Consider the following 23,517-nt stretch of genomic DNA (forward strand, 5'->3'; position numbering starts at 1 on the left):
GCTAAATACACTGACAGTTCCTCTGTAGGTTTCCAGGCTGTCGCATCCACACCCTGTGAGACTTCTGCCCTGGGATCGCTGACAGACCATCGGACTGTGATAGTCAGCAGCCAAAACCCAGAATTTTGTAGCAATCCTCTCTGTTAATGTTATGAGGCTGTTTAATAATTTCAGTCATCTCTTGTACTATGTGCCGGCACGTCCATGGCTCTTGCCAGTACATGAGCTTCTTGGAACATGGTAGGTTGTCTACACTCACGGTGGTGGTCTGTTATTTCGAATTTATCGCGTGTGCTAACTGGCCTCCCTGCATCACCTGTGTAGGCAGCTCTCCACTTACAACGTAGCACATATACTCCTAGGGATACTCAGGTTGTCCACTGCATTCCTGGTGGAACCTATCATGATGTCAATCCTGTGGCTGCTGTAGAAAATCGGTTTGAAACCTCTTCGGCAGAGGGCGCTGCCAAGCCATTCACTGAACTTCTTTGCCTTGCCATCTTCTTTTGCATGATTTCGGATGGCCTTGGTTTCCTTTCTTATAATCTTGTTATCGTAGCCGTTTGCGAGAAATGTGTGGTGTAGCTCCCTCAATTCTTCTGTGATATTAGCACCACTTATCTGATAGGTACAGGCAGCCAGCTTGCGCAGAAGACAATACTTCTGAACTGTGTGGTGGTGGCTCTCCGTATTCAAGTATCTATTTGTGTGGGTTGGCTTCTGGTACACTTTGTGTCCTAGTTTGCCGCTGACTGTTCCCTATAACTTCATATCCAAAAATAGTAGCCCAACGTTGTTTTCAGTTTTGTGCACGAACAGTTTGTGTAAGCTGTTGAAGTGCTAAAGTAGGTTTCCCAAATCCGCTTTCCAGTGTGGTCAGATTACTAACGTGTCGTCCACATGCCATAGCTAATAATGGGAGCACAACGCTGAGGAAGCTAGGGCCGTTTTCTCAAAAGCTTCCTCGAAGGTATCCTCAGTGAATGGGGAGCAGTGACAGTCCATTGACACTCCATCTAATTGCTCATAATATTTTCTCCACCAACTGAAGTACGTTGTTGACAGACATAAAGGCACAACATCACAGATATCATATGAGAACTGCTCTTGTAGGATGCAAATGGTCTCCGCGTAGGTATGTTGGCGAAGACTTAAGGAACCATAATTTCAGTGGAATGTGTCTGCTTTTACTCCTTCGTTTAAGGGTCTGTTCCACAAGGTGACGAAATTTTAGTGCCAGATGTTTCGTTGTGTAATAGATTTCCTTCGCTATAGGCAGGCCTGATTGGAAAATATTCATTATGGAGTTAACACCTTCCATAAATTCTACTAGGCACAGGATCTCTGGTAATGACTCACTTGGCTGTGTCAGGATCAGTTCTTGCGTCTTTTGCAGGGGCCTTCGTGTTCTCGACTATCCTGGTTGTAAGATTATTATTCTCATATTCAGTTAAAATTTTAATCACCTTGACACCGTCCACGGGAGCCTACGTAATTATGTCAGTGATCTGTATAGGCAGGAAATTTATCATCACATACGGAAGCTGGCATTGCTGGGGAAGAGGAAGGTGAAATTGCTGAATGGTTTGTTGTTCCTCAAGTACTAGAAATGGGAGAACGATTTACTATCGGGTCAGTCACGCTTCTCTAAGGGGACGGATACAACAACTCCAGAGCTTCATAAATTGCAACAAGCAACTGTACAGCGTCATAGTTTTCAGCGAATGACCGGGATAACATCGACAGAATAACTTACAAGCAAGCCTGCGTGGAAAAACATGTGATCAGCAGTCGGCCGAAAAAGTTGAGATCGACCTGACAGGAAGCAAACAATATGCTTAGCCAAGTCTGGATACAGCTCGTTCAGCGGCAAACATCTCGACGAAAATCGTCAGTGAGGCAGTGGCGTCAATTCTGTCCAAACGGTTAAACATTGCAGCTACGGCCACAAAGATTCCTAGACATCAGATATTTCAGTCTGTGGAGACGTCACTCCATGAAGTACCAGAAGTGGAAGTAGAAAAAATAAGACAAAAAACGATAGAATCTTTCAAGAAGCAAAGCCACTCCGACATAATATTACACTTGAAGGGAAGCAGAGCATAAAAGTGCTCAGGAGTAACAATGATATCGTGGCCCTATATGCAGGCAAAGGAAACGCTACGGTTGAGATGGCACCTCTGAATGTGGAAAGAAAATGGACGAGCTGCTGAGCGATCCTATTTACAGAGAACTAAGGAGTAATCCGACGACAAGGTTAGTCAAGAATACGAAGCCCCTCATAAAGGAGTTATAAAGTCATCCTGGCACAGCCAACCGACTCATCACCAAATTCCCTGGACTAACTAGCAGTTATAAGAGTCGAGCGGCATGAAAGGGAAGCAGTGGTTGGGAAGGGAGTGAGACAGGGCTGCAGCCTATTCCCCGATATTATTCAATCTATATATTGAGCAAGCAGTAAAGGAAACGAAAGAAAAAATCGGAGTAGGTATTAAAATCCATGGAGAAGAAATAAAAACTATGACTTTCGCCGATGACATTGTAATTCTGTCAGAGACAGCAAAGGACTTGGAAGAGCAGTTGAACGGCACGGACAGTGTCTTGAAAGGAGGATATAAGATGGACATCAACTAAAGCAAAACGAGGAAAATGCAATGTAGTCGAATTAAGTCGGGTGATGCTGAGGGAATTAGATTAGGAAAAGAGACACTTAAAGTAGTAAAGGAGTTTTGCTATTTGGGGAGCAAAATAACTGATGATGGTCGAAGTAGACAGGATATAAAATGTAGACTGGCAATGGCAAGGAAAGCGTTTCTGAAGAATAGGAATTTGTTAACTTCGAGTATAGATTTAAGTGCCAGGAAGTCGTTTCTGAAAGTATTTGTATGGAGTGTAGCCATGTATGGAAGTGAAACATGGACGATAAATGCCCGCATCTCGTGGTCGTGCGGTAGCGTTCTCGCTTCCCACGCCCGGGTTCTCGGGTTCGATTCTCGGCGGGGTCAGGGATTTTCTCTGCCTCGTGATGGCTGGGTGTTGTGTGATGTTCTTAGGTTAGTTAGGTTTAAGTAGTTCTAAGTTCTAGGGGACTGATGACCATAGATGTTAAGTCCCATAGTGCTCAGAGCCATTTGAACCATTTTTTTTAGACGATAAATAGTTTGGACAAGCAGAGAATAGAAGCTTTCGAAATGTGGTGCTACATAAGAATGCTGAATAGTAGATGGGTAGATCACATAACTAATGAGGAGGTATTGAATAGAATAGGGGAGAAGAGGAGTTTGTGGCACAACTTGACAAGAAGAAGGGACCGGTTGGTAGGGCATGTTCTGAGGCATCAAGGGATCACAAATTTAGCATTGGAGGGCAGCGTGAAGGGTAAAAATCGTAGAGGGAGACCAAGAGATGAATACACTAAGCAGATTCAGAAGGATGTAGGTTGCAGTAAGTACTGGGAGATGAAGAATCTTGCACAGGATAGAGTAGCATGGAGAGCTGCATCAAACCAGTCTCATGACTGAAGACCACAACAACAACAACAATGACGAAACGTAAAATGTCCTTATACCTGTATTATGCAGAGCACACTTTCAAACTACTAATATGATCTGTGGACCACTGTCTGATGAAAACCAATTAACATGGACCATTTTATGCAAAACATTATTCAGAAATCCACGTTCAGCAGAGTGATTAGTACCTCTCCTCAAGGGCGTGAGTGAGACAAATTTGTAAGCCAGCTCAATCATGGCAAAGAAAAAGAATGAACTTGAATAATTCTTGCAAGGGGGCCAAAGAACTCTACCGCAGTAAGTTCTCTCATTCTTGAGAGAATGGTAGGAAATAAAGTTTCATATGTGGCTTCGCCTTCTGACAAAATTTTCATGAAATCAGAACTTTACAAAATAGTTTCTCCATGTTTAGAAAGTAGCATTTCCTATGAAGCTTGCAAATGCATTTCTTTGACCCAAAGTGTGCACACCTCACGTGATATACCATATCAGTCTGATAACTAAATCGTCAAGAATGTATACAACCCAGTGTGAAAGATTTATATCTCTTCTCCTAAGCAAAATCATTTGTTTTAACAGGAAAAACTATTTAATTCTAACTTTATTCTGATCTCTTCATTTCATATTCGCTTCTCTCAATGACAGATCTTTATCCTGTTCCTTTGTATTATTCTAAAGATGAACGCATAATGAAATGATCAAATGCTGCCTTTTTCGAATACAAGGTAGTGAAAGTAATTTCATTACGATCATCTTTGGTGCCAGTATTCAAGCCCATACGAGATCTTGGAAAAGCATCACCAATGACACTCTCTTCGTCAGGAATATATTAATAGTGAATTTGAAATATTGTAAATACTGCGGCCACCTGGCTAAATGGTCATGAGTTAACCATGTACTCAGAAAATTGTCGAAAGCGTGGTGATATGTAGAGCCCTTGATCACCTGAACGAACAAATAATATCTGAATTTCACAAAACCTCACACAACAGCCAGGGCCTCAAACTTAGTGACAGAATAGTTGGGCTCACACTTAGTGAGCACCTAGCTTGCAAAAGCAATATTACGATACTCCACGTACTTTAAATTCTTATGAGAATTTAGCGCCAATATCTGTCTTAGAACTGTCTGAGCCTACAAAGAAATATCTGTTCAGAACAAGATGTGACGTAAGAAGATCTTCCAAAAGAATCTGTTTCAAAATTTCAATTCTGTTTGTGCCTCGGCATCCCAGTACGCACACTCGTGGTGTAGACAAAGTGTTCAGAGTAACAAATACCTGATAGAGGGCAATACATTACTGTGATTCCTCGCTGTGGGAAGAGGAAAAATAAAAGTGGTCTCACTCTTATCTGGACCAGGTAGAATACAATGTGTCCAAGAAATGTCACCTGTCTCTCGATGAATTCTGACTTCTGTAGTGACACTATACGCTTTGCATACACTGAAGAGCTTGTCCAATATCTTATTATGTTTTTCCCAGCTATCTTCAGCAATCAAGTTATCGTCAACGAAAGAAGTCAATGTCTTTCTCATGTGATTGAAAAAAGGCTCAGGTCATTACTGTTTTCAAGAAGGATCGCCGAACAGACGCACAAAACTACAGAGCTCTATCTCTGATGTCTAACTTTTGTAGAATTTCGGAACACGTTTTACGCTCGCCTATCATGGCGTTTGTGTTGACTGAAAATCTCCTCTGCAGGAATCAATATGGATATCTAAAACAACGATCTGTGAAACCTATCTCGCTCTTTTCCTTCATCAGACCCAGATAAGAGCAGATACCAGCTAGATGCCGGTGTTGAGTACAGTTCGCATTTCCGCCTTATGAAGAAAATATGAACGTATGGAATATTAGAACAATAGTGAGATTGGTTCGATGAGTTCCTAGCAAATAGAACACAGCACAACATTCGCAATAGAGAGACGTCTTCAAATTAAATTAAATTTCGACCGTTCCTAAGTGAGTGTTATAGAATCGTTACTTTCCGCAGTTTATATAAAGGACTTAGTAGATAACGTTGAAATTTCCTTGAGGCTTTTTCACAGATGATCCTGTCGTATACAGAGACGTTTTGACGCTGAAAGATTGCAGCATAATGCGGGAGGACTTGAAGAGGATTGATGCTGAGTGCAGGGAATGGCAATTGAATCTTAACATAAACAAATGTAACGTATTACGAATACATAGACAGAAAGACCTCATTGCTGTATGATTACAGGATTTCAGAACAATCAATGTAAGCAGTCATTTCCCTAAACTGTCTAGGAGTACTCGTACCAAGCAATTTGAAGTCGAAAGCCCACATAAAATCAGTTGTGGGTAAGGCAGAAGACAGACTGAGATTCATTAGAAGAACCTTTAGGAAATGTAGCCTATCAACAAAGGAAATAGCTTATAAGGCACTCACTGTACTAGTACTTGAATACTACTCAACAGTCTGTGATCCAGACAGGTTGGCAGAGTATATAGAGAAGATCCAAAGAGGAGCAGCACGTTTCGTCACAGGTTCATTTCGTAAGCGCGAAAATGTGACAGAGATGCTCAGCCAAATCCAGTAGCAAATGCTGCAAGAGAGGAGTTGTGTATCACAGAGCGAACTAGCATTTGAGAGTGTTGTTCCTAGACAAGTCAACCAATATACAGTACATATATCCCACACAAGACCACAAAGATAACGTCAAAGATATTCGAGCTCATACACAGTCTTATTAGTTATTGTTCTTCCCAGGAACGATAGCCAACCACAACAGGAAAAGGGGGAATTGGCACAAGTGCACAAAGTATGCTCCGCCAAGTGCTGAAAGTTTGCTGGTGGGGTATAGATGGAGATGCACCTGTAGAACAAGGCTCATAGTACATGAAACATTGTTGTTGTTGTTGTTGTTGTAGTCTTCAGTCATGAGACTGGTTTGATGCAGCTCTCCATGCTACTCTATCCTGTACAAGCCTCTTCATCCCCCAGTACCTACCGCAACTTACATCCTTCTAAATCTGCTTAGTGTATTCATCTCTTGGTCTCCATCTACGATTTTTACCCTCCACGCTGCCCTCCAATACTAAATTGGTGATCCCTTGATGCCTCAGAACATGTCCTACCAACCGATCCCTTCTTCTAGTCGTGCCACAAACTTCTCTTCTCCCCAATCCTATTTAATATATTGCATATCATTACCACGTCTGCCGCCTCTGCACAGCCACCGTGACACCATTTTTCCTGTAAAGTATGATAAACTCGCTGGGAATATGGTAACAGAATTGTATAAAAATGAATCAAATTCACAACAGGTCTAGACTCAAAAGAGAACTCCAATTTGATGGGAAGTTTAAGACATTGGTTCGAACTCTTCTTCTGAAGCACACATTCATCAAAACTCAACTTCAGTGCAGCATCATTTCTCTTCAAAAGCACTTCACCATAACCCAATTTCATCACTGCATGATGTATCAGAAAAAAGTTAGTCCCTACAACTGTGTCAGTATCCAACCTAGGCACAGTCATATACCTTGCAGAAAACCTACAACCTTGACAAATAAATTGAATATACACGTATCACTACACCTCAGCACTTCTCACAATAACTGCCCTTTTCACCTTAGACCAACGCAGAGAAAGAACAGGCCATCAACGTACACCTTCACAACTCTAAAATGCAGATCACTCAACACAGAAACTTGGCTACCTATGTCCAAAACACAAGACAGAATAGCTCCATTATTATTTATTTGTAGCACTTGACTCACCAAAGAATTTATGTTTACATGTATCTCAGTAAGTAGAGTTTCTCTATTAAATTCAAAATTCAACTTGTTTAGTTGTTCGCATCTGTTGATCGTCATGTTTGCAGCTCCCAAATCGCCTGCCATCAGCAACTGGAAATGACGTGGCTGCAGGCTCCCCAAGTGAACATTGTTCCATGGATTGCCTGTTCGAACTCCCAACAATCTGTGGACTTGAATCTCTATCATTCCGCGACCATCTCTACCATTTCCTATATAACATCGATTGTGACAGAACTGTTTACCATTCAACCTACCTCTGTCTTTCTTAAAATTATTACTTTTATTGTGATTGGGTTCTCCTTCCTAATGCCTCCATTTACCATTTCCATACCTATCACGATGCAAACCATACAGCTCACAGTCATAATTTCCATTCCTCTATGACATCAGATCAGGATAAGAGAACTGTTACTCTCACCATGAACATTATCATCTCCTCTGTCATAGCGTAAGGTAATCTAAACATGGTGCAAAATCACAAAATTCGTGTGTATTTTTAAGAGTAAAATAGTAGCCATTAGGACAAAAATTGTCATTGTTAGAGAGTAGAGCCCACTTTGAAATGGCATTTTATTAATTGGTTAAAGTTACGAAATGTAGTATAAAAAAAAATAAAAGCGGTGTATCATTTTTTGACTGTAATTGTTAAATATGATATGATTCATCCAAAGACAACTGCAGAAATTTCGTGATTTGTTTTTCCCCTGTTGTATATTTATAATTTATTTACAAAAATAATACATACAAGAAATAGGAGCAAAGTGACTTTGTGCAATAAATTGTGCCAACAAATGTGCAGAGTGATATTTGAATGTAGCTACACATGTAAGTAGTGACAGTACTTCACTTGTAAAAATACTGTAGTGTAGGACCACCTACTCTTTGTGTCCATCTCTTTCTCTCTCTGTTGTAAACACGATAATGTCACGAGCCTAACTGGAATTTGAGTGTCCCCTGTCAGGTAACACGTTACGTGTGAAACAAGCAGTGGGTGTGGGTGATGTTGGCCCTACCTGAGCAGGTGCTGCTGGGTGGCCGAGCTGAGCTCCCTGATGTTGATGGCTGTGGAGTCTGTCATGGCACCGCCAAAGCCCAGCATCTGCTGGAACTGATGGCTCGTGTCCACCCGCAGGTGCACCACCCCGGACTGCAGCTCTGTAGACATGCAAAAGTTTAGTTAGCATATGTCATAGCACAGTTTGTATGATCTTCTACATAAGACGCAAAGTACACAAATTAGAAATGTCACATATTTTCTTATGTATACGATATCATCTTGGATATCAGTAGGGACGTCAGATAGCTAGAATATGACTGTCAAGAGAATTCTGCTGTGGTTTGCCTATTGGCATCATATTGACTTTTTGATGAAGCTCCCTTTCTTCAATGGTACAAAAAGCCACACATTTTCCCTGGTTTGTTATTAACCCATTGAAGTTGGTACATATTTTCTGGCGTAAGTCGAAAGTCGGGTGTTTTTTTTTTTTTTTTTTTTTTTTTGTGATACACGGGAGATCCTTCACGCACATTAGTGAGGACTCTTCAAACTGTGCACCACATTTTGGTAATGATAAAATTGTCGACAAATAGTTCGCTGGCTTGGAAGTGTGGTGTGGCACTGGAGAGCAGTATATTTCCATATAATTGTGTGGATGGTTGGGAGCAAAGGATTATTTTGTATTTTGTTGCATTTTCTGAACAGAGCATGGTCGCGATGAGTTTGGAGTAAGTGAATTTTGCTAAGTCTGTGGAGCCAGTAGGTAGTCATACGAATTGTTTTTCAAAACATTATCCCCGTGGTACATGTTAGTTCTACATCTTCACGAGAGCGCCACTGAGCGACACTGATGCACTATATTCCGCATCAGCGTAGTCCACACTTAGAGATGAAATTCGCAGAGTAGAGGCTGAGGATCTCATCTGGTACTATAGAGTTTTGCAGAAAGTTACTTATTGTCCGAAGTTTCGCGGCAACCATCGTTATGTTCACTTCAGCGTAAGTTCTGTGCAGATTCACATCGATATTTGTTAGCGTTTACTGTAGGCAAGAAGTTCGTAACTGCCTAGCCATTTGATCAGGTGTCAACATGCGACTTATGGTTTGCTTCAACAATAAAGAAGCCTCCATTCACGAAACTATTGCATAAGAGTGCTTAAATCTTTCGACTACACTTTTTCCTGTTTCCATGTCTCTGTGTCCGACAACAACTTCCCAGTTCTCGGTATACCCGAATTTTACAGACAACCAGACGTGTTGGCGATATACAGACTGGCTACGAGTGATGTTAAACGGTTCCTTGAGGTAGCCCTTCTTTAGGTTTTATTTGTTTGTTTCTTCCATTACTTATGATGATTTCAGAAGGTCTGTTGCTATACATGTCATTCAGTAGATGGACTATTTCTTTGGATGGTATGGTTTAAATTAAACCGTGATTCCAAATAGTGGCGTACACTGCTGTTAGTCAATGAATGCAGCAGATATCTTTAACTGCTCTTGGAAGTCTGCTGTTACAAGTATGTAGGCGGTAAGCGCGAGTGCCTGTTCTGTGCAGGTTCTTTTTGGTAGAGAACCAGTTTGCCCGATAAGGATTTAATTTGAGTTGAGGTTGACAATATTACTAGAAATAACCCTCTCCAGCAGTTTAAACAAGGTAGCTCACTAACTATTGCGACTAAGAATAACTCCGAAGGTCTCATAGAAGCTGAAAATTTTGTGGGACAAAAGTTGCATGGGACAATGGGGGCCATAATATGACGTTGGTTTTTGTTGCTAGGTGGAGTCGCTTCAGAGATATGAAGGTCAACTTTGTTTTCTTATGGGATGCTATATTTTGGTACTTATTTTCTGATAGCGGCTGCCGAGACGAATCCAGTGATGTGTAACGGTAAGGTTTTTGAAGGTCAACGAAGGTCACATAGCTGGCATGAACGTCCATTTACAGAAGGTATTCGAAGTGATGACCATTGGTGTCAATGCAGTGCTGCAATCCTATTATCATGGATTGAGTGGTATTGCTTATCACATCGGCACTTATCCACCTACCATTAAGCTTTCTTCGATTATATATTTCTATCCTCCATAATCCCACACCATACATTCACCGACCACGGTTTATGATGTACAACTTGCCGCAGCCAACATGGATTTTCAGTTGCCCAATAATGCATGTTATGCAAATTAACATTTCCATGGTTCGTGAATGTAGCCTCATCAGTAAATAAAATCAAATTAAGAAATGTGTCGTCCCTCGGAATCTGAAGTTGAGCCCATCGGTAGAATTCAATACGACGCATACAATCCGTACCAGTTAATTCTTGGTGGACACTGATATGGTAAGGATGACATTTATCTGGATCATGGCAGATTCCCTTGCGATTTGACGCTAACTGACATAAGGATCTCGACCCACAGTGGCAAGAGTACCAATTTTCGTTTCCTCGTTAGTAACTTTCCTTTGCCGAACATGTTTCCGATGCGTTAAAGATCTAGTTGTTCTCAGTTTATCACACACATATTTAAATGTACGACGTTTAGGGTGAGTACGTTGAGGATATCATTCAGCGTATAAGTCTCTAGCTCTCACTGAATTTCGTTGGCATTCTCCGTAAATGAGAAGCATATCAATTTATTTTTCGATTAAATACATCATTCACATTCGCTTGATTCGACGATACTAGTCTCACCGTTCCTATTAGCGTTGCATTGTGAAATCGTCGAATGGTGTTTACATGTCAACGGCACGTTATACGGATACGCCGTATTCAGCGAATATTTACTATTTGCACGATATATGTGAGTGATGTGTCAGAGCATGTGCTTCGATAAGTGCCCAAGTGATTAGGAATACCACTCAATCCCTGATAAGAAGATTGCAGCACTGCATTGATACCAGTGGTTATCACTTCGAACACCTTATGTAAATGGACGTTCATGCCACCTTTCTGACCTTCGTTGACCTTCAAAGACCTTACTGTTACACATCATTTGATTAGTTTCGATAGCCGCTATCAGAAAATAAGTACCAAACTATAGCATCCCATTTAAAAAACAAAGTTGACCTTCATATCTCTGACGCGACCTCACCTAGCAATAAAAACCAATGTCATATTACGGCCCCCGTTGTCCCATGCAACTTTGGTCTCACAAACTTTTCAGCTACTGTCATACTTTCGGAGTTATTCTAGATGGCAATAGTAAGTGACCCTTCCCGTATATCAAGCTAATCAAAGGCAACTAGAAGTAACTGGTTTAGTTTGGTGACTATATTTGTTCCTTTAAGGAAATATTCTTTGGTTTCTGATTTCATTAGATCAACGAGAAATCATGAGATCGACATAATATGGAGTGATGTTCATTCAATGCATGCTTAAACTCCTCTGTACGTTTGCCAGAAGATAATCTGAAGCTGAGGTCTGTAAGGTGCATGATACTGTTAAATTCAAATTGCAATGTCTAAAAAATTTTATTTATTTAAACAGTATGAAGCGAAAGTCGACAGAATAAAATGATCGAACTTATACAAAAGAGTAGTCTTGGGGAAACCATTATAACTATGCCAGTAAGCACAAGTATAATCTCTGTGATTAGTGTTCACTGGAAGAAGAGTATTTGGAGAAAAATTGATAATTTTATGAAAAATAAAATATAGAGATGAATGTAAGTTATAAATGTACTGACTGTAAGGTTCTGAAGGTGTTAGAGCTTGTAATTCAGTTAAACAAAATAAAATCATAAATTAGGGAAGTCACTATGTGTTTGACCGCCAGACTTTTGGATGATTTTGGCGTGAGCACCACAAGGGAGGAATGAACGGAAAACCAGAACAGTTGGAGTCGAACCTTGACAGTGCAGAAATCGTGGAGTGCAATGTCTGGCGATCTGATCCCTAAGCAACAACAATTCAGAGTGAAAGAGCTTCACATTTGGTATGTCAGTGGTTTATGGTTCATGAAATCGCCTCCAGTTTATTTAGTGTCAGAAAGCAAGAACATCTGACTGATCTTATGTGGTGGAATATGGAGGCATGATGCTGCAAGTTAACTTGACTACCGCGATGGGTGGTAGTTATCAATTAATTCCACCACTGGAGACGTGAAGAGCCTATCCAAATTTTTATTATCAGAATGTTACTGTCAGCGCCATGGTTTGCCAAAGTTCTAATATAGTTTTCTTAAAATTATTTGTTAGAATGGTTCAAATGGTTCTGAGCACTATGGGACTTAACATCTTAGGTCATCAGTCCCCTAGAACTTAGAACTACTTAAACCTAGCTAACCTAAGGACATCACACACATCCATGCCCGAGGCAGGATTCGAACCTGCGATCGTAGCAGTCGCACGGTTCCGGACTGAGCGCCTAGAACCGCGAGACCACCGCGGCCGGCATTTGTTAGAATCATTGTCCCAAAGTCATATACCGATCCAAAGTCCCCTGTCCATTTTGGTAAATGTAAATTCCGTGTCACTTTGTACGGTCAAAAGATCGTTGTGACTAGTGTTACGATATTCTTGCAGTGTCATATAAAAGTAACTTCTAAAATAATTGCTTCATAACTTGTGTGGCATCTCAAGCCTGAAATTTGAATCCTGTTATCCACACCACGCTTTGGAGAGGAGTTTAAAACATAAATAGGTGTCTTGCTAATAGTAGTATTCTGTCAGGTGACATGTGTCAATATTTGTGTTAGAGACTATTGTGAATGTTAGGAAAAAAAACAGTGTAATGTTGTGCAGAATGCTCTACTGTGCGAACTAAAAGCTGCATTTTTCTGAGGAGCGACACATAATCAGAGCGGGAGGGACGGAAGTCCCGGCAGGTAGTCAGTCGTAGATGTGGGCGGTTGTAAACCCGACCGCTAAATGGATTCACTTTCCGTAGCGTGGCCAACGCTACAGATTGATACAGAAAATTATTCTGCACATTATTATTTTCATAGTAAGCAATGTTAACTAGTCATCCAGCTAAAGTTTGTCACGCTTGTAGTTCAAAAGCATTCCTTTCCCTGTTATGTAAGGTTAGAAACGGTTCGATTACACGTTATTCGCACATCTGAAATACGAAGGCGAAACGGTCACACGTGGAAGCACTGGGTTTGGTTACAAAGTGCAGCCACTTTGTACAGTTTATCGCATGGGTCTCATGCAGCCAGTTATATGTCGGCATATTGCGATTAAGCTTTTGGTATGTACAGATATGGACCACACAAGGCGAGCATATTCCACAGTGGAGAAGCACACTGCCTAGAGCGGTGGTTCTCAGCACCTTCGGCATAATTCACCATCTGTTTCTCAGCATGTATTTTCTTGCTGCGACTTTGAGTCGAGTCTTCATGTAGTAATGTCTGTGCATCAGTGACGAGTCCGGTACGACACCGAGGTATGTCGGTTTATCTGTTTGATGATGTATTGTTAGTTTCACAGGTAAAGAGTGTGCTGCCACGCAGTCTGAGCAGTAAACAACAGGACTTCCCTCTTGATCTTGAAAAGCTCGGTTGTTCTGGGGTTTCCATACATATGGCACACCTCATTGTGCTCAGGATATTCAGACCCTCGTCTCTACCTTCCCTGCCTCTAGATCAAGCCGCACCATGTCTAGTGAGGTCCAGTTTCGTTGGGAGGCGTTCATTCTTTGAGTTTTGCTATGCTGTAATATTACTTGATATTATCCACTTCAAAGATATGAGGTATCTATTGTTATACTGTAACTCTGCAGTCCTAATGCATTCACTTCATACCTTCCAGCACAGTGTCGTGAAACATCATTAAGAAGGCCCTGACCCGCACGTGAGTGGAAAGAGTGGGCAGCGGCACACCTCCAGGAAGACAGAGTTCAGTGCCCTCTGTCAACGCTGACTTAAGCAGCCGCCAATCGCTGGTCGGGTCCACTTCAGTCACAGATATCGAGAGCATCAGTACTGAGTACGGTGCTTTTCCTGTGTTCTGCGGGCAGTAATCGTGTGTAAAATTAAGTGCATGTAGGAGCCACAGGAAGCACCTCAAGGCACCTCATAACGAGAAGTTATGTTTCTTTCCTTTTTAGAAATAAAGTGTTCTATTAATCTGCAAGTGTTATGTACAGATCATTTTGGATTCCCGCCACCTATCGTCGTAACTTCTCTCCTTCTTTGTTTGTGTTGGTGCTGACGCCCACAGTAGTCAACACAACAGCAACACTAACTAATGATACCATTCAACCGTTTTCTGTCCTACACACGACTCAACAACACGTTTAGAGGGACAGTGCTCTCATCATCAGGTTCACAAACATAGTTCACGCGGTTTTTAGTGTTTTAACCTCATGAGCTAAGTTTGACAATCTGGTGATGACAGCACTGTCTCTCTGAACGTGTTGAGTCGTGTGTAGAACAGAATGCTACCATTTGTTATAGACAGTGTGAATTTAACGATTAGCATTCACATATAGTTTGGGGGATGTCTAATGTGAGTTGAGTGAGAAAGTAGATCGCATTGAAAGTGGTCGTTGGCGGATTCTGGAGTGGTACTGAGTTATACAGAATACTAACTGAAGAAGACCCACTTCAATTGGTTTTCTTTTTCCATTTCTTTTCTTCACTTTTTGTCGGATATCACAGTAACGTTCATACATCCGTGACCATTTCAGTACAACATCCGGATATATCAGTACGCAGTTAATTATCTGATTTGTGTAGCACCTGTCTTATGAACTACGTTTGGTGTTTCTTTTCAAGTGCAAAAATTAATAATTTTTGTGCATGTCCAATACATAAACACCCTACTTATAGATATCCATTTAAGGAAATTGATCGCCGGCCGGAGTGGCCAAGCGGTTCTAGGAGCTACAGTCTGGAACCGCGCGACCGCTACGGTCGCAGGTTCGAAACCTGCCTCGGGCATGGATGTGTGTGATGTCCTTAGGTTAGTTAGGTTTAAGTAGTTCTAAGTTCTAGGGGACTAATGACCACAGCAGTTAAGTCCCATAGTGCTCAGAGCCAAGGAAATTGATCCTATTAAATGGAGTCTGCAACAATGGAATGTTTGCCTCCTGTTTGTTGGAAATCACCCTATATGCTAATGTTAACAAAAATTAAAGCACTTTGAAGGTGAATTGTAAATTTGTTGAAATGGATACAATTCATAATATTAATACTAACTTGCCTTTTTCCTTTTCTGGTTAATATTTCCGCTTTTATGATGTCATTCAGAAGCGTTCCACTACATCTGATTTACCAGGCATAGCTGAATAAAATAAAGACACCGCCACAGGTAATGCAAGAACCTCATTGAAGTGGGTCAATTTGGGGTTGGCAGGCATTTGCATCAGGAACTACCTGCTGATACAAGTACGGTCGCCATCGCATTGATCAGTTACCATGTAGACCGGTGCAGTAGAGCGACCAGAGTTGTGATATCATCGATGCAGCAGAAAGGCAGACTCTCTGTGGCACGGGTGATCTGACTGCTTCACATTCAAGCAGTCACTCTGCTGTGCCTTATGTGATAGGCATCGGTACCTTGTTATAACAATGATACACCAAGCTCATATAAATATTACTAATTTCTATACAGAAGTGCAAAGTCTGACAGCCATCACCTCCTACACTGGCGTACGAGTCTACACGGATGAATTAACCCTGGACTCTGCCACTCTACCCTTGGCCCATTTGTTCATGCTGTGTCCGTTGCTGCTGGCTTAGCGCCATCTAACCAGCGGGCCACCTGCTGGAGTACTTCTGCCACTGCTTGCTTCCAACCCCGTCGGTCCTGGGCTGTGCAGCCGTTCAGCCACCATTCCCAGTGGTCCGCCTCTGTTCACACAGGCAGGCACTGCTGCTGAGAGCTTCCTCCTCCACTCTAGACACATTCGCATACCCCTGTGTGCCCTGTCCCAAGACACATGGCTGCTGGGCTGCCGGTAGCCTGTTAGGCTGCCCTCATGGGCTGCTGTCTGCTACCGGAGTCAGCATCCTTGCTGAGTCGCTGTCGTCATCACTTCATCACCTGAGCGACGCCACTGGTGGCCAGAGACAGCAAGCCACTCGTTGACTGCAGCATCATATCGTCGGGATGTACAGCTTACACTTTGGGAGTGTTGGGTTCTCCGAACACTGGTACGACTGTTGTAGCTGTGGGGCAATAATGAACGTTTCTACAATGCTGTTTTCATGACGAAACATCAGACGACAACCAGGCGTCCCCTCGCCACTCCACCGCTGCTCCCCTCAGGGTGGTGGACCACTGGCTTCCAGATCCCTGACAACCCAATTCTACCACCCACCATAGAGGCCAGCCAAGCCCCGGCCTCTATAGAAGATGTTCTGCAAGATCATACTGTGGACACAGAGCGAATTTAGAAATTCTGTTGTTACCTCCACGATTTTGTGATGTTTCATCATAGTGTTAATGGATTTAAATATTTTATCTACCCTTGCAACCATACTCTGTAATCACTGATTTGCTTGTTGAACTACGTCATTTTAGTCGATAAATTATTCTCTCATGTAACTATTCTTTGTGTATGTATTTTTATTCCGCAAACAGATATGCTATGCCGCGTTGTTATTCCTCTTTCCTTACTAGGTCGCACAACTCACTGTTAACACGATTACGACGCAATGCAGACCATTCTTACATAATCTAGAACCTTCAAAACATTCGAGAGTATTCACAAAATCTCAAAAACACCAAAAGTCTCATTTCTCCTCAACCACAACAGCTACCATTGCACAACCACTATAGTGCACAGTGGGGGAAAACAAAGGTAGCACCAGACACAGATATCAGTGCTTTTCACTAAGTGGTTTTGGAGGTATCTACAATTTCACCCATAAATACTTCAGCTTTAATATACATTTGCAGATTACCGAATATTTGAAGTGAATAGCAGTCTACAATACTTATGAAGTAGAAATGCGATGAGGGGAAGGATATTAATTAAAGAGTTCATAGGACAGATACTAATAAGGTGTCATTGTGAAAGTTGTGTTGGGGTTCAAGTGGTTCACGTATTGAAATTAAACAGTCACTTGTGTATGACGAGAAACAGTAACTGTCGTATACGAGGTTTCATCTAAACTTTAGTAAATTTCCAAGCTGGCACTAATAAGAGAAACACTGGTTTGTGAAGTAATGATGACTGTGAGTTCGAAATGAAACTTATTAAGGACTAGCTTAGCACCCACAGTTTTGCTCGTGTAGACTATATGACCTTCAGAGATTTTTTGTTTTATCGAATTTTTATGTTGTTCACAAATTTAACACTTTCTAAGCTTTTCACGCTAATTAAAGACATATAAGCATGGTGCTTTCCGAATGTACTTCTGACTGAAGAGCGGTTCTGCTGCCTGGAGTCCAAATATTTTGTTAATCATGCCTCTTGCGTTCTTGTGGAGACATTCCCATAGAATGTTTCATCCCTTAACAAATATTTCTTCATATCTACCCGAGAAGTGAAACACCAATTCCCATAATTTACCTTTAAATATTTTTAATGTAGCGAATTTTTTTTTTAATTTTCATCCCCTATTGCACTCCTTTAGCGGTTTTAATTCCAGAAACAGTGAAACACGTTTTTTTTTATTTCTAACAGAGAATTCGAATGTCACTTGTCATAGATGTAGCTTTAAAAATCCACTAGTAGTTCTACAGTAATTATTTATTTTTTAAAAAACTTTCACCCTCTATTTTGGTCCCTTAGAGATTGCATTTCCAAAAATACTGAAACACATATTTTTTATTTTCTTACTGAGATATTAAATACCAGTTTTCGTAGTTCCAGCTTCAAAATTCCCTCAGTAGTGACACACTTCCAGAAAGCCTTTCATCCCCTATTTCACCCCTTAGGAGTGGAAATTCAGACAATTGATTCTTAAATTAAGGTGAGCCTATCAGTCAGTCAGGACATGGTCTTTTATGTACAGAGATGAATCTTACGCCTAACGAACAGCAACTATAGTTACAAGTGTCCCTTCTTAATTACTGGACATAAACTGGGAACACCTTGATTTATACGAGGGCTATCCACAAAGTACATTACGTTTTGGAATTAAAAATAATTAAAGCATTGGAAAATTGTTTTATTATATACAGATGAAAGCCACACTTAAATACTACTTTTCTACATAGTTGCCATTTAAATTAAGGCACTTACCGTAGCAATGGCCGAGCTTGGAAATTCCTTCGTCGTAAAATTCGGCCGCCTGCGCCTTCAACCATGTGGTTACCTCTTCTTGAAGCTGTGCGTCGTCATCAAAACGCTGCATAGCCAACCACTTCTTCATTGCTGGGAATAAGTGGAAGTCGCTCGGTGCCAGGTCGGGGCTGTACGGCGGATGAGGTAACAAGTCCCACTTAAAAGATTCGAGAACTTGACGAGTGGCATTTGCCGTGTGGGCCCGGGCGTTGTCGTGAATCAGCAAGATTTTTGAGTCCAACTTTCCCCTGCACTTGTTTTGTATTGCTCTTCTGAGGTTGTGCAGAGTTTGGCAATACCTTTGAGAGTTTATTGTAGTGCCTCTTGCCGGGAAATCCACAAATATCACACCTTTTCTGTCCCAAAAGACAGTCACCATCCCCTTCCTTGGCGACATTGTCTGCATGCATTTCTTGGGTTTGGGGGGGGGGGGGGGGAATGTGTGTGCCCCCACTGCATTGACTGCAATTTTGTCTCGCAGTTCACATGCTTAAACCATGTTTCGTCACCAGTAACGATGCGATCGAGTAATGTGTCGCCATCTTTCTCGTAAGCGTCCAAAAACGTTAACACTGCAGCCATTCGCTGATTTTTGTGAATCTCTGTCAAGATTTTTGGTATCCATCTTGCACAAAACTTGTGGTAACCAAGCTTTTCGGTAATGATTTCGTGCAACAAACTTCGTGGAATTTGTGGAAAACTCGTAGAGAGTTCCGTTATTGTGAAATTACAGTTTTCACGGACCGCGGCATCACTATGCTGGGTCTTCCACTTCGCTCTTCGTCGTGAACGTTAGTTCGGCCATTTTTAAATTTTATGACCCATTGACGCACTCCACCTTCAGTGATTATGTTGTCCCCATACACTTCACAAGGCTGCCGATAGATTTCTATCGGTGTACAGTTTTTTGCAGTCAGAAACCTTATTACAGCACTCACTTCACACTTCGCGGCATTTTCAATTAACGCTGACATTTCAAACTGTCACAGTAACTCAACGGAGTACAGCACGGACCTCTCACTAGCACGGCAGGATGCCGACTGAGCGCCGGAATGCCATGACACCAAGATGGCCGCGCTAGCCCCGCCCCTAACGGACAAAAACGAAAACGTAATGTACTTTGTAGATAGCCCTCGTATAAAATGAACAGTTCATTAACCTGTATTAAAAGATTTGAACAGGGACGTGGCACTGGCACTAAGCAGATGGTCGATTTTAACCTTCCTTTTTTATGGTAACAGAGTGCTTCAACCAAACAAAATAATTTCCCATTGCCTTTACTTAAATTTATGACCGTTAATAACCATCAACAACAGCCACAGGGAGTGGTAACTTATTAGTTCCTCGCTGTGTTCATCCCAACACAACAGCCGCACTACGCGTGACCATCTGCTAAATACGACTTCGTTTGCTAATTGCTAACCGCTAGTTCTCGGACTTGAAAAACGTTACTGTTCTTCACTCCTAATCCAAGTAGTGTTTATTGAATCAGAGGCGGTTTTAACTGAAGGATGCATTACTACACGACCGTTAAGCACTTCATATTACCATTTAGAAACCATTATAGTTAAAAGTATAAATAATTGTCAGACGCCCGTGTTTAAACACAGGATTGCTAATAAATATGAATATGTATTTCATATCGTAATGAAGAATGAAAGCTGAGTTTTGCCATTTCAGGTTTTTTTCCTGAAGGTACTCGTATTGAAAGTCAGACTTCTGGTATTCTCGAGTAAACGTTTAGTCAACATTGAAGACAGTAAAAGGAAACAGGTGATGGCGGGCACGCAACATCTGAGAACTATCTAATTTAAGGCTTACCGAAGCAGACGCAACTGCCTTTTTACTAAAGCTCCATTTGCAATTGTCGAACGACAGTTTTCCCAGAAGCAGACTTATGTGTTGCATGTGCGTAGTTCATTAAAATTTAGAAGAGACTCCAGTTTATCGCATGTTTCGCCGCATCGGCTAATGAAGGAGATAACGGGTAACAATGGAAACAACACTTTTTGAGGTATTTGTGTCAGAAGGCTACGCTATCAGCACGTAGGTTCTTAAACGACGCTGTCAGGAATGGAAGAGAACCAAACAATTTTTAACAGGACCCTTGTGATAAGATATATCCCTCTTTCATGTTGGTGTGCTCCTCGCTCACCTGGCAGAAAATATGGAACTTACCACTGAATGACTTGAACCTCGTCTCTCTGAGGCTGTGGAGTGCAGTATTGTAGGCAGTACTTTTCTGGGTCTATGTATTCAGTTAACCCATTATGGCGGGTAGTACTTGCCGAAATAAAAGAGAACTAAATTTGCCCATGTTGCATTGAGTACCTAAATATATGAAGATCACTTAGAATCAGTGTCACAAGCTCAAAAAACTGAAAACTGACCAGCTAAATAGTCAGAACAAACGCAATAGCGCCAAATAAACACATATACAGCGTTTCTTACATTCCACATGCCATTATGAATAGCACATTAAATGAATGAGCAACTGAAACAGTTTTCCTTAGACGTGTTCAGTGTAAACACCATTTGTCACGTGGCACATACCGAGTCAGTGGGCAAGATCTTTCCAAACCTTGATCAGTGTGCCTCGAGTAACTACTGTAAACGACTGCTTTAGTCTTGTCTCTTAAGTCTGGTAGATCAGCTGGTAGCGGATGCATATATACAGGATACTGTATGAGCCCCAAAAGGTAAAAATAGCACGGCATCATACCGTGTTAACAAGATTACAATGCGAAACAAACTCTGTCGCTAAATCCCGTGTGTCCAATGCAGCAGTTGGGTACAGCATAGTTTAACCAATCATGTACTGAATTATGCTGGTGAGGTGGCGCTCCGTCTTGCTGTCAAACAAAATACTGAGGTTCATCTTCTTTCAATTCAAGAAAGAGCCATAGCTCTAGCGCATCAAGATACGAAACACCAGTTACAGTTGCTTCAACGAAAAAAAGACCCATAAAATTTCCCATCGAACGTTGCACAAAGAAAACACCTGTTTCGGAAAGTCTCGTTATAGGGATTTGCTGACGCCCACATGTGCATTTTATATGTCTTTACATTTCCATGGAGGTAAGATATCGATCCATCACTGTAAAACATAAAAAGTTCACTAGCCGCTGTATTTCACACATCAAACAGGTATACAAAAAAACTGTTTTGAGTTGTTCTTTCATTTTATGTGTTATTGATAATAGTCAGTTGAATGTAATAAATGCTAAAAAGCCTTACAACCTCGACATCCATTTTGAAACACCTGGTATTTTACAGCAGAGTGTCGTCGTAACTGCTGTCTGCTTCACGTCTGCTGTGCAGCGAGCTACGTTAATTTAAGTATTAACTGTATTTTTCTTACTTGTCACTTCTTCTTCCGTGTGTTTTTGCTTTTAGGAAGCTTTAATTGTCGAGTGCTAGTAATAGTGTTCCATAGATTTCGTGTTTGTTTTGAATACAGTCAGAGAGAGTCCTTTTAGTCAGCCATAGTGCCAGTAGTGCTAGTGTTTGTTTTCAATAGAGTCCAGAGGCAGGTAGTGCTATTTTCATTGTTTTCTACAAAAAGTGTCTAGCAACCACAGTTTAGTCAACAATCAGCCGCCTTTAGTGAATTAGCAGTCTAGTTAAAAGTTGATTAACTCTCTACAGTAAATTGATTTCTTAGGATGGGTAGGATGTGTCACTGCTGTGTACGGACGCAGGAGCTGGCCACTGTTCGCGAACAGCTGAGCGTGTTGATGGCCGCGGTCAGCCGTCTTCAGGCTGCTGCCTCGGAGTGTAGCGGCAGTGGAGAGTCTGGTGTGTCGCATGGTACACCCCAGGTGTTACATGCTTCACCCACTATCCCTGCTGTCGCGGGTACCGGGCGCGGTTGGGCCACCCTCTCCCCAAGGGGAGTGGCGGGTTCAGCGACGTTCGCGGCGCACGAGGCGGAGGTTCAATGTGGAGGCTAGCCGTGTGGCATCGCCCGCTCTGCCTGTGAGTGGACATGTGGCCGCTCCTTCAGGCACACGGAGGGAGGAGTTTAATAGTTATTGGGAGCTCCAAAGTTAGGCGGGTGATGGAGCCCCTTAGGGAAATAGCGGAAAGGTCGGGGAAGAAGGCCAGTGTTCACTCTGTCTGCTTCCCGAGGGGTCTCATCCGAGATGTGGAGGAGGCCCTACCAGCGGCGATAGAGAGAACTGCACTGGGTGCACCCGACTGCAAATTGTTGCTCATGTCGGCACCAATGACTCCTGCCGTCTGGGTTCAGAGCTCATCCTCAGTTCGTACAGGCGGTTGGCGGAATTGGTGAAGGCGGAAAGCCTCGCTCGCGGGGTGGAATCTGAATTAACTATTTGTAGTATCGTTCCCAGAACCGATCGTGGTCCTCTGGTTTGGAGCCGAGTAGATGGCTTAAACCAGAGGCTCAGACGATTCTGCGGAGATCTGGGGTGCTAATTTCTCTACCTCCGCTATCGGGTGGAGAAATGTAGGGTCCCCCTGAACAGGTCAGGCGTGCACTACACGCCGGAAGCGGCTACAAGGGTAGCGGAGTACGTGTGGAGTGCACATGGGGGTTTTTTAGGTTAGAGAATCCCCTCCCTAGGCCCGACAAGACGCCTCCTGAGACGCGGCCGGGTAGGAGTAGGCAAAATGCAACAGGGAATAACAATATTAATGTGCTAATAGTGAACTGCAGGAGCGTCTATAGAAAGGTCCCAGATTGATTTCGGGGGAAGAGACCAAACTGCGAGGTTATCGGTCTCATCGGATTAGGGAAGGATGGGGAAGGAATTCGGCCGTGCCCTTTCAAAGGAACCATCCCGGCATTTGCCTGAAGCGATTTAGCGAAATCACGGAAAACCTAAATCAGGACGGCCGGACGCGGGATTGAACCGTCGTCCTCCCGAGTGCGAGTCCAGTATGCTAACCACTGCGCCACCTCGCTCGGTGAAAGGTCCCAGAACTGCTCTCATTAATAAACGGTCACTATGCCCATATAGTACTAGGGACAGAAAGTTGGCTGAAACCAGACGTAAACAGTAATGAAATCCTAAACTCAGATTGG

General features: G+C 42.2%; 1 protein-coding gene across 1 annotated transcript in view; it reads right to left on the reverse strand.

Annotated features, from left to right (window-relative positions):
* The window catches only part of LOC124776201 (lysosomal acid glucosylceramidase-like), a 175,888-nt gene that overhangs the window by 85,268 nt on the left and 67,103 nt on the right, over positions 1 to 23,517 (reverse strand). Inside the window, exon 4 of the mRNA XM_047251035.1 lies at positions 8,310 to 8,451. Coding sequence (XP_047106991.1) covers positions 8,310 to 8,451 — 142 coding nt within the window. The remainder of the gene's footprint in view (positions 1 to 8,309; positions 8,452 to 23,517) is intronic.

The sequence above is a fragment of the Schistocerca piceifrons genome, chromosome 2 (assembly GCF_021461385.2).
Source record: "Schistocerca piceifrons isolate TAMUIC-IGC-003096 chromosome 2, iqSchPice1.1, whole genome shotgun sequence".
NCBI classification, from domain to species: domain Eukaryota; kingdom Metazoa; phylum Arthropoda; class Insecta; order Orthoptera; family Acrididae; genus Schistocerca; species Schistocerca piceifrons.